The sequence below is a fragment of the Nelusetta ayraudi genome, unplaced genomic scaffold, assembly GCF_046127955.1.
Source record: "Nelusetta ayraudi isolate G7.1 ecotype Tasmania unplaced genomic scaffold, CSIRO-AGI_Nayr_v1 ptg000019l, whole genome shotgun sequence".
Classification (NCBI taxonomy): domain Eukaryota; kingdom Metazoa; phylum Chordata; class Actinopteri; order Tetraodontiformes; family Monacanthidae; genus Nelusetta; species Nelusetta ayraudi.
Window position 1 is genome coordinate 9,944,725 of NW_027466069.1, and position 15,194 is coordinate 9,959,918.

Consider the following 15,194-nt stretch of genomic DNA (forward strand, 5'->3'; position numbering starts at 1 on the left):
GCACAAGTTTCATGACTCTCAGATCTTGACTATACCACCTACGTATCTCGTTTCCTATGTTACTTGGCAGAAACGGAGCCGTAAAGCGCTGAAAAAACTATTTCACATCATTTTAATTTCAAAAATGTTCACAATGTTCAGATCAAAGCATTGTTGAACTCTTTGAATTGTTCTTTGCCATTTTAGATTCAAATAGAACTTTGTGTTGAAAAGTTTATAGTTTATTTTGATGATCATAGGTTGCATATAAAAATCTGTAGATTTTAATGACATTTAATAAAGTATGGGGGCTACGCTCAAAGAATAGTGGGCGCAGTAGATACGGACTGAATTTTTATAGTGTGGATATCATGGTTAAAGTGCATCAACCTGATGATGCTGATAAACATTTAAATAAACTTGACTATACACAAACAACTCAATAATATACAGAATATTTAACAGACTTATTAAATGAAATAAATATTCTATAATAAATTATATAAACAGGAGATAAAAAACAAAAAACAAAAAAAAATAACTGAATTAATGCAGGAGTCATCTTGAATTCATGCATTAGTTACCATTGATGTCCACATTAGTCACTGCGAATTCAAGTATTAGCTACTTAAACTTTGTTAAAAATGCATAGTGTGCGTAGCATGTGCAGTGTTCATTTTAGAAACAGTTCATCTTCAGAGCATTCAGTTATTTGAATGCAACGAAGATCACAGTAAAACTTGTAAAAAAAAAAAAAACATGCATTTTAAAGTTAAAGAGGCATAAGTGTTGTAAGACTCCCAAGGTTATTGCCCATCTGTTCAAAGTGTTTCACTTTCTATTGCCTACCAAGATGTGTCCCATGATAGAACGCACTTAAAACAAGTCTTCAAATCACTGAAACAATCAGTCAAGCACTGCTTTACCTGCTAACAATTTACACTGCTGGAGAGAATCATTTATCTTTGTGCCACGGAACCAAGCAGGCGCCCAACTTTCACATCAATCAACAGGACAGACGTCTACTGTATGTGGATGCGTTGTAGATTTTGACATCACAGCAAGATGAAAATCTAGTACACACCCCCATATAGCAGATATGAGTCGTGTGGATTCACGTGAGCGCATTTAAGGTTCATCATTGAACTTGGTATAATAAATGTTTTAGACCGTTACAATTGGAGGAAAGTCTGTGGCTCGTGTTTTTAAAGTAATCAAACTGATCACACGATCAAGAGTTCAACTGTTTTTTTGTTTTATTTTAATAGAATTTAGGACAACCAAATATGTCAAATAATAAAAAAAAAGAAAAACAAACAGCAAAATGTCTTTCACTTTTTTCTCTTTAAAAAAATATCAGCCTTTTCCCCCTCGTTCACAAACCGCTTTGTAATGAGGCAAACAGAACTAACGAGATAAATTCCATGAAGCTGGAAGGCCATTAACATTTGTTGGCAAATATAAATATAGTGGTTTGAACGGGGTCGCAAGGAGCTCACATGGAAAGAGTGTACATACAGTTTGCACAACAGTAGGACACTCGGCACTGCTGTAATCAATTAAATTTTTATTAATGTAGAAAACCACCATCCTTATTTACTCATTTAAATCAATGTGTTTCAACAAGGAAATATGTACATTCAGTCCCTGGAGTCATGGCGCTGCGTTGACCCGTCCATTGCGTTGATTGTCTACTCTGGGGCGTAACCGTGAGAATATGAATAGTCCGAGTAGTAATCGTGTGGCCCGCCCCTCCCTCCTTGGAAGCCCCACGTGCAGGGCCCGCCTCCGGTCCCGCCCCCCCGATCGTGTCCCCGTCCCGGCCGGGGCCAAGGTCCTACTGGTGGGGGTAGCCCTCTTCCCCGGTAGGCCCCCAAAGAACTGGGGCCCATGCCGCGAAGGGGCGGCGGGCCGTGATTCATCTGTCCCGGGACGGCGCCCATGTTACAAAATCCGACGGAGCTCATCGGAGGCGGCGGCAGAGTGGGTCGGAGGGCCGAGCCCCCCCTGGGGGCCGCCGCCGTCATCCCGCCGGCGGCTCCGAAGTTGTCAGTGCAATCCAGCTGAGTCCTGCCTCCCTGGCAAACAGGGGTGCTGCCTCCACTAGCGGCGAGTCCACCTGGGTTGCAGGGGCCGGGCGGGACCCCACACTGGCTGCCAGCAGTCTCGCAGGTGGCGGCCCCTGCCGCCCCCCACTGACCCTCCCCAGGTCCACTTAGTGTCCTGTCGGGCTGTGCGGGGGAGGGGACGGGAACGCCGCCGGCCTTGAAGGCCGGCTGGGCCGAGTCATTGTGGTCCGCGTAGGGCAGAGAGGTGGCGGGGAGGGGCGAGTTCCCGGCGGGCGCCGACCCGCCGGCGTCTGAGCCGTACGTGTGGCCCAGCATCATGAGGTGAGGCGGGGGGGGAGGTTTGACCTCGATGGGGAGGGCTTGGCTAACCAGGTTGGCCAGAGGTCCCGGAGTCGCCCGGATGGGCACGTTGGGGACGGCGGGGGAGGCCGTGGCGGGGGGCCGGTAGTCCTGTTCGTGGGTGCTGCTGCACGGCGAGGCCGGGTAGGCCGGCGAGGCCGTGTAGCTGGAGGAGCCAGTGTAAGAGGACCACGGGGTGGAGGGACACAGGAAGCTTTGGTGGGGGTTCACGGGGAAACCTCCCGGCGACAAGCTGCCAATGTCTGAGGTGCCGGCGGCCATCTGGTTGGAGGCTTTGAACTGCGAGATGGCCGTCTTCAGGGCGCCGTAGTCGGGGAGTGTCGGGATGCAGTTGGCCGAGGCCTGCTGCTCCGGAAGCGGAGGGCGGAACTCCTCCGTCTTTGGCGGAGGCGGCAGCGGTTGTTTTCTCTCCTCCGCTTCCTGGTTGTGCTCGGAGGCGGGCGGCTCGCCGTCGTCCGAGTCCAGCGACATGTCTTCCTCCTCCACACACTCGTCATTCACTACTAGGAGTGCAGGGGAGGACGCAGAGAGGAACGGACGGGAGAAAATGCATCGTGAAACAAGCGCTGAACGCACATTAGGATGAAGTCAGTTTTGAGTTCCACAACAGAGGAAAACGATGTTTGACCACTGAAGTGACGCCGCAGAGTAGAATCATAGTGCAAGACGAAGCTTTTGCCGTCGCATCTTACGATTGACGTTACTCACCTGTAGAGGGCGGCGTAGGAAGCTCATTCTGATTAATGGAGCCGATGAGACTATGAAAACCAGTCATGATGTCATCGATGCTTCCGATTACGATTCCGTTTCGGGAGTACTGAAGGAACATCTCGAATGGCCTCTCTGGTTAGAACACAGTGACATAAGCCATCGTCAAAATTACGTCAATTAATAAAAAGTTTTTTTTTTTACCATGATATCTATCAATAAAATTCAACGGATACATTGAACAGAATAATATTCAAAGGCCCACATTGTGCAATATTCACATACTTCATATTTAATCAGTGCTTAAAATAAGACCTCTGTGTAATCTGTCAGCGAAGCAGGAATTAGAAAAGTTCATCCATCGCTTCTTTTAATTGCACTTTTTGCAATGTATGCAAACACACCCTTTGTCCTGGAGTTCAGTGTGATCTCACCAAGGGCAAAGGTAACTCACAACAATGTGCTGGTACTAGAAGCATCAGTTTTAGCAATGGCAGTGATGGCTGAAATGTGCGTTTCAAGGAGCTCTACAGTACACAACCGCCAGATAATTAATCAGGTCAAGCTGCTCTACTCAAGTCCAGGATGTCAACAGAACCAGTCAGAGAACACAGAAACACACACCTGACGGCGACGCCTCAAGTGTCTAGACCAGGGGTGTCAAACATACGGCCCGCGGGCCGGATCAGGCCCGCAAAGTGTTTTTTTCCGGCCCGCGAGATGATTTTGCAAAATATAAAAACTGCAATTTTTCAATGAAAGAAAGTGCCGTTCTAAATGTGTCCACTTGGTGTCGCAATATCGTTTCTGCTTCGCAAACAAACTCAATACTGGGGCTGAGCAAATCGGCACAAGGACAATCACTCATGTCTCCTATTGGCTGCCCTCATTGCCCCAGAACGTCTCCTATTGGCTACCGTCATTGCCCCAAAATGCCTCTGTCGAAACAGACAAAGCTGATGCAGAGCAGTGTTGCCATCATGGCGACTTTCTCCCCCAAAAAAGTCGCGATAATCTCCCCATAGCGACTTTTTTTTTTTTTTCAAACTAGCGACAAATCTAGCGACTTTTCCTGGTGTTGTTACCTAAAGTGCAAATTGTCAATTATGCAAATTAGACGAGGACGTCATTTGGTGATTTCTAGTGACTTTCATGACAGCCAATAGCGACTTTCCTTACTGAGGAGTTGGCAACACTGATGCAGAGTGCAGCTCAAAGAACACGAACGAAGTAAAACAAAGAAAACAACTGGAAGTTGTTGTAATCTTTTTTTTACGTTATTATTGCCATACCATGATTTTACCGGTCCGGCCCACTTGGGAATAGATTTTCCTCTATGTGGCCCGTGAACCAAAATGAGTTTGACACCCCTGGTCTAAGCTGACGGACAGACTGACGGGTCTACCTGTGAGGAAGATGAGGTGCCGCTGCTGTGTGTGCTGAGCCTGGAGCTTGATCAGACATTCCAGGTCCGGGGCCTGACGCGACTGGGTGTCGCACTCGTGGTAGGGGAGGAACTCCACAAGGTGCTTCTTCTGGTAGGCGGTGAGGAGGTTCAGGAGCCCCATGGCGTTGGTGTTCAACCTTTGGAGGGACAGAGAGAGGAAAGACGTCGTCTTCAGACATTGAGTGCAGTGGAAATGCCAGGCTTAAAGGCGCAGTCTGTAATATTTGGTCTGACTTAAGATTTTTATATTGGTAAAAGCTTAATATATAACCCTTAAAAACATCAATCGAGAAAAAGAGTAGACTCTAAACCAACCAAGAAAAAGGTGAGCGAGGTGTCCAGGTTCGTGCACGTAGCTCACTGGCAAACTTGGGAGAGGCAGGGTGAGTGAAAGAGCGCTGCAATCTAAAATCTAACCACTCGATGTCGCCGTTTCCTCCCAAACTCTCCAAATATTACACACTTGACTTGTAATTTCTGACGTCAGGATGAAGTGCCAGTCGTAACCGCTCCCCTTCTTACCTCCCCAGTTCCTTCAGCTTCTTCTGGGACTTGCAGTGCACTTTCCACTGCCAGGGGTGCTCCGGGGTGCTCTGCTCCTCCAGGAACTGCAGCAGCCCCTGCAAACGCTCTGCACACGCACGGCAAGCAGTGACATTAGTCACCCATCTTTACATTGATGTGACCTCGCTCTCGATCAGACGGCGTCCGGGCGGTCCAAACCTTGTGTGATGAGGTCGGGGTTGAGGACAAATTCATCGGAGACGATGAAGCCCCCGGAAACAAAGAGCTCGTTGTAAGTGTGGTTCTTGACGTCGTCCAGAGAGTCGACGCCGGCGAAGTTCACCGACGGTAACTTCTTCAAGGACACCAGGGCTGGAATCTACAACATCACCAGAATTAAGACACAACTTCCCCTGCAACGCTCTCAGAACAACAGAACATTGCACTTCCTCATGCAGCAGACACATCCAGCAAACGGTTTCAGTTTGGGAATTACTACTCCTTGATAGAAAATGTTGAAAATGAAGGTTTCCATTCACCCTTCCTGCGGACTGGAACATGAGCAGAGTGAGGTGAGGTGAGGTGAGGTCAGGTGACTCTACCTTGTGCACGTGCGCCGCGATGTCCTCATTCTGGATGATGATGAGGAGCTTATCTAAATTGCTGCTGTTTTCCAGAAAGGTCTGCGGGCTGCACTCGCTGTTGCCGAGACTTTTCAAGTACTCCTTTTGTGACAGACAGGAGGAAGCGTGAGTCACAGACGAGCAGATGAGTGTTTCCTTCTCCTTCACACTTTCAAGAGCTCGCTGACTGACGGACGGACTGACGGACTGCCTGCCTGACAGATGCAGGAGGAGCTGGCGACACATGGCGAGAGAAAGTGTAGCCTTTCACATTCTAAAAGTGCAGTGGTATTTTTACTTGAGCACGTCATGCAGGCACGTTTACTGCAGACATGGTTTCAACATAAATCAAAGTGTCCTGAATGATTCCCAGGAACCGGTGAGTGGTGCTACAGTCCGGGTTTAACCAGGAAATTAAACTTTTCTTGCATTTTTAGCAATTGGTGTCGAGCCGTTTTGCTAAAACTTACTGCTATGATTAGGGATGCAAATTATCGGTTGATTCATTAATCGTTACTTAGTTGAATCGATTCACGATTAATTGATAAGCCACCTTTTTTCCTGAGAACCTAAATTTCAATATGAATAAAATGCGCAAGGACAACATTAAGGAAAACCCAGCGTAAAAAAATTCAATTGATTGTGACTGATTCGATTTAATCAATTAAATATACAATTCAACGATAATCGATTAATTGTCAACATCCCCAGTTCTGATTGAGCATTTCCATCATGTTTTAACTTGTAAATTTTGTCACTTATTTTTAATTGCCCACTTGTTTTACTTTTCCAACATTCCTGTACGTACCAGAAAAGCTTTGGTCTAAAAATGAACAGTCTGTTCTTCGGCCTCTTCACAATGCTGGAACGTCTCCTCACCTTGATCTGCCTGCAGACGGCGCTCTCCTCCCCGTCCTCGCTGGAGTAGATGTAGAACTTGACCGTGTTCCTGGTGACGTCCTTGAAGATCTCCACCAGGCTGCTGAACATCTCGGGCTTCAGCTGGCCGATGAGGCCGCCGCCCAGCAGGGCCGGCTCCTTGCCAGAGGGGGCGTGGCCCGGGTTCGAAGGGTTCGAGAGGTTCGGGGGGTTGCTGGGCTCGGCGGAGGGCTCGGCCGCTGAGGGCTGAGAGGGAGAATAGACCTCTCCCCCCGGCTCTGCCACCGCCGCCGCCTCCGCTCTGGCCCTGGCGGGCGTGGCCTCCGGGGTGCCGGCGTCCTTCGTGCTCTGGGTGGCGCTCTTTGACGTGGGGGGCTCCGCTCTGACGGCGGGGGTCTGCGCGGGGGTGGCGGGCGGCGTCGGCAACACCTGAGGAGGCGGCGAGGCCACGAGCGGTGCGACGGTGGGGGGCGGGGTTGGCGGGACCACCGGGACCAGCTTCTCCATGGTGTCCCACAGCGCCCTCACGTGGGCGTGCGTGGCCACCGGGGACACGTAGGGCGCCACGAACTTGGAGAAGCAGCGGTTGGGCGACCAGCTGTGCGAGGAGGGCTGCAGCCGCGGCGGGAGCCGCGACGCGTAGGCCACGTGGTGAGTCTGCATGATGCTCTTGATGTCCGAGGCCAGACAGTGCACTTCCTGGTTCAGGATGGTGTCCAGGCTGATGGAGGGCCTGGAGGGGGATTCCTCCAGCAGCGCTAACGTGGGCGCCGCCGCCGCCGCCACAGGCGCCATATCGACTTCTGAGCCCGTGGGCGTTTTCAGTTCTATGTGGCTGTCCGTTACCGTCTCAGGCACCGGTACCGGCGCCGGTTCTGGTTCCTGTGCGGGCTCCAGTTCCTGTGCGGGCTCCAGCTTTGGCTCAGGGAAAGGCTGTGCTTTTTCTGGAGGAGGCGGGAGGAGGACAGGACACAGTGAGTTACGCTTGGATCCAAACATGCCTTTGAAAAACACATTTGCGAGAGGCTTCGCAGTACCTTCACTGGTGGAGTTGACCCACGTCGAGTCGACTGCTGGACGGACGTGTTCTGGCGGTGAGCCTGGACTGAGTGGACTCCCGGGGCTGCAGTCCATGTCCTCCTAAACAAAGTCAACAGTTGTGTTTAAAAAAATGTTTACAATCCATGAACAAACTGTCTCATGGTAAAGCTCCTGTATCATATCAGCTTCCAACCACACAACAGGTTTATAGTAGCGAGTGTATTTAGCCACAAAACTGCCGGTCTTTAAGAACTGAATGAGGTTCATTGTGTCTTCATAAGATACATACGATTATCAGTATTGTTCTTTTACAACAGAGAAGTGGCTATTTTGAGATTTCAAGGTATGAAAATAACATCAAAATAGTCTCAAAGTGTCTGTAATAAAAAGAATCAACGATCGTATGCTTGGCTTTAGTTTCGTGCCATCGTTGAAAATCAATAAGTGTGAGGTGGATTCAGGGGCAGAGCGGCCGAGCTGAGGCTGCCGCCACCGACCTGGGAGCGGCACTGAGCGGCCGTGCAAAAGGTCCCACCTCCGTGTAGTTGGTGTGCGAGGTCAACTCGTTCTGATGGCGGGGCTCTGGCTCGGGTTCCAGCGCGGCCGGGGCGGACGGTTCGCCGTGGTTGGACTGCGCGGGCAGCGAGCCCTGGTGCACCGCTTTGTTCAGGGTGGCCAGCAGGATCTTGAGGAGCCGCTGCGTCTCGTTGACCGCCGAGGCGTTGGCCCGGGTGGCGTCGTGGGCGCGGGCCCGCAGGTCGGTGTCGTAGATGCCCATGCTCTCCATCACCGCCGTCAGATTGTCGCCGTGCCCTCCGTCCTCGCCGCCGTCCGACGGAGCTCCTGGCCGGACGCGCCGAGTTCACGCAGGTTAGATGACGACTTAATATAACAGGTAGTAGAAACAGAGAGTAGAACCCCCCCCCCCCGCCCCCCCCCAAAAAAAAGACACACCCATACTGCAAGTGAACACTAGAGCTTGAAGCAAAGCTAGCTGGAGAAGCTGCAATAAAACCTGTACACAGGCAGTGTGAGTCACTCCATGTTTGATGGCAGCAAACTTTCTTGCAGCTTGTTTTTATGTGTGTGTGTGTGTGTGTGTGTGTGTGTGTGTTTTCCTGTGTGCAGAGGCGTTACCATGAGCCGATTAAAGGTACAGTGTGTAAAATCTGCTAGCAAGCCAGCCTGACAGTGCGTTTCGTATTCACACACACACACACACACATATCTATATATAAACCCTAACCCTACTTTTTTGGTATTGCGAGCATACAAATTTATAAATGCACTTTTGGACAGTCTGTCCACTACTTACTACACTACTTACTAACTTTAAACTGTCATGTGAAATTAATATATGTATTCATTGTGACTCTGGAGGCAGCGGGTGTCTAATTTGAAATGGCAGAAAGAGACACCTGCACTGCAGTCCCCCTCACCTCTGCTGGGCTCCCCGTTGCTGAGCGCATCAGTGCGCAGGTGCTTGTTGACGCCGCCCTTCTCGTCTCCCTCAAACTTCCTCTTCAGGTTGTTGTTGTCCCAGGCGCCGTCCTCGCCGCGCTCCTTCCCGGGATCCTTCACGAACGCCTTCTTGTGAAGCTGGATCAGCTTGAGCAACTGTGTCATCTTGTCCTTGTCGTACTCGTTCTGCGAAGGCCGCAACTTCTGAGGAGGTGGCGGCTGCGGCTGCGGCTGCGGCTGCGGCTGAGGCTGAGGCTGAGGCTGCGGCTGCTGTTGCGGCTGCAGCTGCGGCTCGGCCCCGTTGGAATGGGCCACTCCCGCTTTCCGCTTGCTGCTGTCCGTGGTCGGCAGCTCCGGCGCTGGCTTCACCTGAGGCAGCCTCTCCGGGAGGGGCCTCTCCTGCGGCGGCCGTTTCTCCAGTCTGTCCGGGGCGCCCCAGTCGGAGACGGGGCTGTACTCCACCGGAGCCGCGGCGGGCTGCGGCATGGGCGCAGGGTTCCTTATTCGCTCCATGACGTCCTTCGCCTTGTGAAGAGGTAATATGTAGTTGCTGTGATTGTGCACATACGTCCGCAGCACCGAGTCCATGTTGAACTTGGGCCTCGGCGCCGGCACCGCCTGCGGCCTGTCGTCCATAGTTTGTTTGTAGTCGGGAAGGATGAACGGCCGCACCGTGCACGAGTCCATACGAGTCAAGTACTCCGCGGCCATGCGTTCCACGCCGGCGCTCAGGTCCTTCCCGGGGTTTGGCCGCAGCTTGAACAAGGCGTAGTGCAGAGCGGGGACGAAGGTGCGCACGGAGGAAAAGCTCGCCCGCTGGGGGTCTGGTGAGGACGGCTCCGGCTCGCACTGTCGTGACGCTGCCGTGGGAGAGGGGAGACGCGAGTTAACACGACCTGTCTCAGTCACAAAGACAAGAAGAGCTTTCGGGTCGTCACGTCAAGTGGGCAAAACTGCTTATGAAGCTGCGACCCAATCAACACAGCTCCACGCCCCACTTTTGGGTCACGACCCACCAGTTGAGAAACGCCGCTCTAGGCTGCTGGCAGAGGCTGCAGCACCTCCCACCACCCTGAGCAGTGGTGATAGAAAAGGGCTGGAGGAGTGTTTCGGGTTTAGGGGGCTAAATATTTGTCTACTCCAAACTTTCTCCGTTTGAGAGCGTCACGCAAAACAGAGGCCATCAGGAAACACAGTGAGTAATACTTACAGTACTTGACAACAATCCTTGACTCCTGAAAGATGAATAATGCTTGCAAGTTCTTCTCCAGCCGCCCCCGCTTCTCTAAAACACAAACAGCAGAGGGCTTTTGTTGTTTTTTTTTTTTGTTGCTAAACGTTCGCCCAGGGGAGCAAGTAGGTGTTCGACTGACACAACAGAGAATTGAGTGAACAAAAGAGCAGAAAAAGCTTCTCGGTACCTTTGGACTCAACCATCTGAGATGAGGACAGGAGGAAGAGAACCCCTCGGTCAAACAAGGTCTTCACCAGTACCTGAGTGGGGAGCGCAAACTGCAGTGAGGACTAACAGGGTGTGAACAATTATCACATCCCAACCTGATGATGAACAGGTTTGGTTTCCTCTTGTGTGCCTTGTAAACAGTGGCATAAATGTTGGATAAATGTTCCCTCTCAGTCTTCTGTGGATTGTATTTAACATGCACAATGTATTGACTGTGTATTGACGCATAAGACTTAATCAAATAAAATAAAAAAAATATGGTTCAGTCACACTAGGATTCGGTCGGCCAAATTTCCAGCCTGTGGAGATTTGGAAGCTACACACTGACTCACCATTCGGTCCCTCTCCAGCTTGTTGACTAGCGCTGCCAAGCTGCCGCTGGTCGGTTTGCCTTTTCCGTCCACCACCTCAAACAGGCTGCAGGACATCCCGCACTTCATCACTGCAGAGAGGGGAAAAAAAAAACAAAAAAACACCAAGTTGAGACAAACACTTTAAAAAGCTTGTGTGCCGTTTTCGAGAACCCGAGCGGCTCAAACCAACCTTCCCGCGATGCGCTGTAGGTGTCCCACGAAAAGAGCACGGAGGGGATTTTTCGCTTCACCTGCTCCAGCTGCATTCCGTGACTCACCTCCAGTTTGTCGGGCCTGCGGAGGAAATCTCGAAATTTAGCCGAAGCAAATCAGCACACCTTCTGAACAGCTGCACACCGAACGAGGTCTTCGTCTTGAATGATTAGCAGGGGAATCAGTGAGGGGATCTGCAGTGCTACAGAGGCTGATGCTTTACTCACAGTTTAAATGGGAGGTAGGGGCGGGAGGAAGATCGCAGACAGACTGGGAACAGCTCCTGGCCTTTGTTCACCAGGGGACCACTCCACACCGTGTAGCAGCTCTTCCCTACAAAACACGCAGCGCAAAGGTGACGCACACAACAAGGAGAAACCTCCGAACCGCCGGTTCATCTAAACACACGGCATCACAACAGCTACTCACACTTGGCTACTTAAAACTGCAGGACATCTTATAAACCGACGCCTCTGTCACAGGTGTGCCGACGCTGAAACTGATGTGAATGCAGTTGCCTGACTGCTGTTCAAGGTACTACTTTACTTGGAATTTGTGGGAAAGACAATGAGAAATGAACGGCCCAATGAATCATTATTTGTCTTCCAAGTCTGACTGCTTTGCTGTGGCACAGAGCAATGCCGATCAAAGTGCAAGGGACACAGTTAATGTGAAATTATTGTGCGTAATCACACTCAGTCTTACCTTTACTTCCTTCTGGAGCAGGTGTGTTAAACCTGGAGAAGACAGAAATATAGAAGAGTGTAGAAAGATTTTAAAACACCGAGCAATTTTTATATATTTTTTTCCATTCAGACTCGATCGCATTCCTGCAAGAATCTGTACCTGTGCGCAGCCATTGGAGACACCGCCGGTTCTTTGCTTTTGTACAGGAAGGAAACTACAGCGTAGGGACACACATGTCTGGGCCGGGCCTTGATCTCCTCAAACGCAAACTCAAAAAAATATTGCTAGGAGAAGAGGAAGAAGAAGTAGAAGATGACATAAGTACAAGAAGGAGATGATTTTTTTTTTTCATAGTGGAAGGCCAGAACCGGGACCAGAACTTACCTGCGTGAGCTCAAAAGCCCGATAAGACAGCAGAGATGTGACCCTATTGGCACTTTTGGACAAGTGGCCGTCGAACTTGGGCGAAGGTTCGATAGCGTTCTTAGGCATGCTCTCATGGATGTGCTTTAGCCGGCCCTGGGAAACAAAACACACTCGGTGAGCTTCACGCCCCGACATCGGTGGTATGGCTGAAAGGTCCAGACGTGGAAAGATATGGAGCCGCACCCTCATGACTTTAAAAACAATCATGTCTCCAGTTGAGCCGGCTTCGAAGGGGTTGATTTGTAATAAATCAGAGTATTTGGAGAGATAAACACCTGCAGTGAGAAAAATAAATAAATAATGAATACATCACAGGAGAAGTATGGCAAGTACGTTTGAAGTTGTTTTGATGAGCAATATGTCCAACGTCCATAAAAGAAAACAGATCAATAGCAGGACTATTATTCATTTTTATATACATTTATATGATCAAAATTAAAACCAGAGGCAATGTGATGGAGGGGAAGACTTACCCATCGATGGATTACCCAGAGTAGTGATTCTCGAGTGTCCGACCGTCAGACCCTTTTCACAGATCCACTGGAGCTGGACGCAAACGTGAACAAATAAGAAGGTCAAGTGTGGTCCAAAGAGGGGGGGAAACATATCATTACTCGTCGATCAATACCTTGGATTTGTCTGGAAAAAGGAAGCAGAACGACTCTGCCACTTCCTGGTCGGTCCTTCCCTCCTGCTTCATCTCCCGACGCTTCTCGATGAACTGGCGGGGAAAAGCGCGGGCGCAGCAATGGTTTAATCCAAGTCAGCTTCACTTGTATCTGACTATACAAGTCTATACCACGCTCCTATGGCGAACTGTCAGCGCAGAGAGCAAGCACTGAGGCGACACAATGCAAGCGACTTTACTTTAACCAACCTCCTTCTCGAGCAGCTCGTTGTGAATGAGCCTGGCCTTGCAGTAGGAGAAGGTTCCCCGCGACGCTTGGTCCAAGAAGCATGAGGACACAGTCTTCACCAGGTCCTCAAACTCCCGACTGTCTGGGGGCAGGAACTGGTACAAGCCTGCGGATGAAGAGGGGATAAATACGACGATCAGCCACAACAATGTTTGAACGAACGAAAATAAAAGCAACCCTGCAACATTAAAACTTGGAAATGCGTGAACACCGAGATTATATTTTGGGAGCTACGGCTATCAAAGCAGCCTAGTGGACTAGACTGATTTCTGGTGTGATGAAGTCTATTCTTTAGAAAGTTCACAAAAAGGGGCTGCGTGAATTATTGGGACATGAAACGAACTGCGTAGCAACCACAAGCAAGAGTCCTTCCCACAAAACCATGGAGTGTTTATCTGACAGCAGCTGCTTCCAGCCTAGATCTGTCTGATCATCACAAGCCCACGTGAAGCAAAAGCCGGCACGCTCTCCGCGAGGGTGGCCTGTTCTTATCATCGTCAGCCTCCGGCAGCGGGCCGATACGCTAGCACGCATTCTTCATCTGAAACACGTTCACTACTGTCTCACTCCTAACCAAGAAACACACACACCGTGTCCAAAGGAAAAAAAAACAAGTGACCCACTATGGGAGAAGCTCATAAAGGAACAAAGGAACTTCAGCCAGACCCTGCATGTGTTTGGGTGACAGGTGTATTCTGACAGACCACCTGCTGTGGCTGTGCAGGGAGAGGAGGGGCAGCACTCTGATCAGGGCAGTGTGGAAACGCTCTGTAATATCAATGACAGGGTCGAGAGGAAGCAGGCCCTGCTCAAACTGCATTCAAATGCCATGGTACTGTAAAGAGATACAACACTGTTGAGACATGCGCATGCCCTTCACTGAGGTCAATGAGACACCCACATGTTGTCAGGTGATGGCTACAGCCCACGTCTGACACCGGCTGCACTATGTCACCAGGCTACGGTTCCCACTGGGAGCTGAAGAGCAACAACAAGGTGGACACTAACTGGGGGGTTGGGGGGGTGGGGGTCCTCAATAAGTGACCGGCTACTAGCTGTCTTCTACTCAAAACATGCTGGCTAACTTTGGACACATTAGCCGGAGTGTGTGTGTGTGTGTGTATGTGTGTGGACGTGTGTACTGAGGCATTCCGCTCCGCTCCGCTCCACGCCGAGCCGAGCCAAGCCGGGCCCGGGCTGTCAGCGTGCTCAAAGCGTGCGACGTTTGTCCCTTTTAAACCTCGAAATGTCAAATGGACTTTGGGGTGAACTCGCCGAACTAGCGAGGCTGCCGAAGACAGCTAGCGCGCTAGCAACATGCAAGTAGCAGGACGTTAAAACAAGACAGGACGAGCTCTGGTTGCAAACGGCAGCGATGTGGCACAACCTTTCCGCTCTCGGGTCTTCCTCGGGATTTGGAAACTGGCTCTCTGGCCTGGCAGGGGAGAGCCGCTATAGCTCCGGGCGTCCCCCTGCACGCTCCTCCGCCGCTCGCTGGCTTCTTGTTCGGGCATTACACTGTCTCCACATCCAGGCTGATCGCCATTTTGGTTGGCTGCGGCCGAGGTGGCGGCTGAATTCTTCGGGGCTTCTCCACCCTCCGGCTGCTGCTCCTCCGCCTCGGCACATTCTGTGGGCCTCCTCCCCGCCGCGCTGGGGTTCGCGGCCATTTTCGGGGCACCGTGCGCGTACTACGGGCAAGGTAATTCTAATGATTACGGCGCCGCTCCTCACACACTCTCTCCTCCTCACCCAGCCTCCGCCATTGTGAAAATGACGTACACGTTCTTCTCCACCACTGCAAAACGCTGCCGTCACTATGTTTACATTCGTGAAGATCCGCGCCCCCTGGCGCCGGATGGGTGTACTGCGAGGCATAGCCGCCACTGGGTGCTGGTAGGAGGTTCTCAGTCACTGGCTTTAATTTTGGCCGTTTCTTTGAAAGAGACCGTTACAGACAATTCCATGTTATGATTCTTTTATTTTTAAAATTCTGATTGGATTTTTTTTTTTTTTATTAATTTAGACCGATGTAACGACAATACAAGTACGGTTTATATGACAC

The 15,194-nt window shown here is 50.7% G+C and overlaps 1 protein-coding gene across 2 annotated transcripts; it reads right to left on the bottom strand.

Annotated features, from left to right (window-relative positions):
• Positions 1-320: 320 nt before the first annotated feature.
• Positions 321-14,916, bottom strand: tasorb (transcription activation suppressor b). Of its 2 annotated transcripts, none has more exons than XM_076027120.1 (23): positions 14,517-14,916; positions 13,090-13,235; positions 12,841-12,933; positions 12,686-12,758; positions 12,396-12,487; positions 12,171-12,305; positions 11,946-12,070; positions 11,805-11,836; positions 11,327-11,432; positions 11,077-11,180; positions 10,866-10,975; positions 10,493-10,565; positions 10,282-10,356; positions 9,050-9,931; positions 8,146-8,453; positions 7,607-7,709; positions 6,570-7,513; positions 5,670-5,792; positions 5,287-5,446; positions 5,086-5,194; positions 4,522-4,700; positions 3,117-3,251; positions 321-2,908 (listed from the first exon to the last, which is right to left on the bottom strand). In XM_076027120.1, exons 1-23 carry the CDS (start codon positions 14,797-14,799, stop codon positions 1,671-1,673), a joined length of 5,628 nt encoding a protein of 1,875 aa, XP_075883235.1. In that variant the 5' UTR covers positions 14,800-14,916; the 3' UTR covers positions 321-1,670. The 2 variants fall into 2 exon arrangements, with proteins under 2 accessions (XP_075883235.1, XP_075883233.1); XM_076027118.1 differs by having other exon boundaries at positions 321-2,911.
• Positions 14,917-15,194: the final 278 nt, after the last annotated feature.

Coding starts and splice junctions, on each gene's coding strand:
- tasorb (XM_076027118.1), bottom strand. CDS start 14,799: ATGGCCGCGAACCCCAGCGCGGCGGGGAGGAGGCCCACAGAATGTGCC. Junction 12,759..12,840: donor TTTTTCCAGACAAATCCAAG/GTATTGATCGAC, acceptor GTTTGCGTCCAG/CTCCAGTGGATCTGTGAAAA. Junction 3,252..4,521: donor GCACCTCATCTTCCTCACAG/GTAGACCCGTCA, acceptor TGTTCTAACCAG/AGAGGCCATTCGAGATGTTC.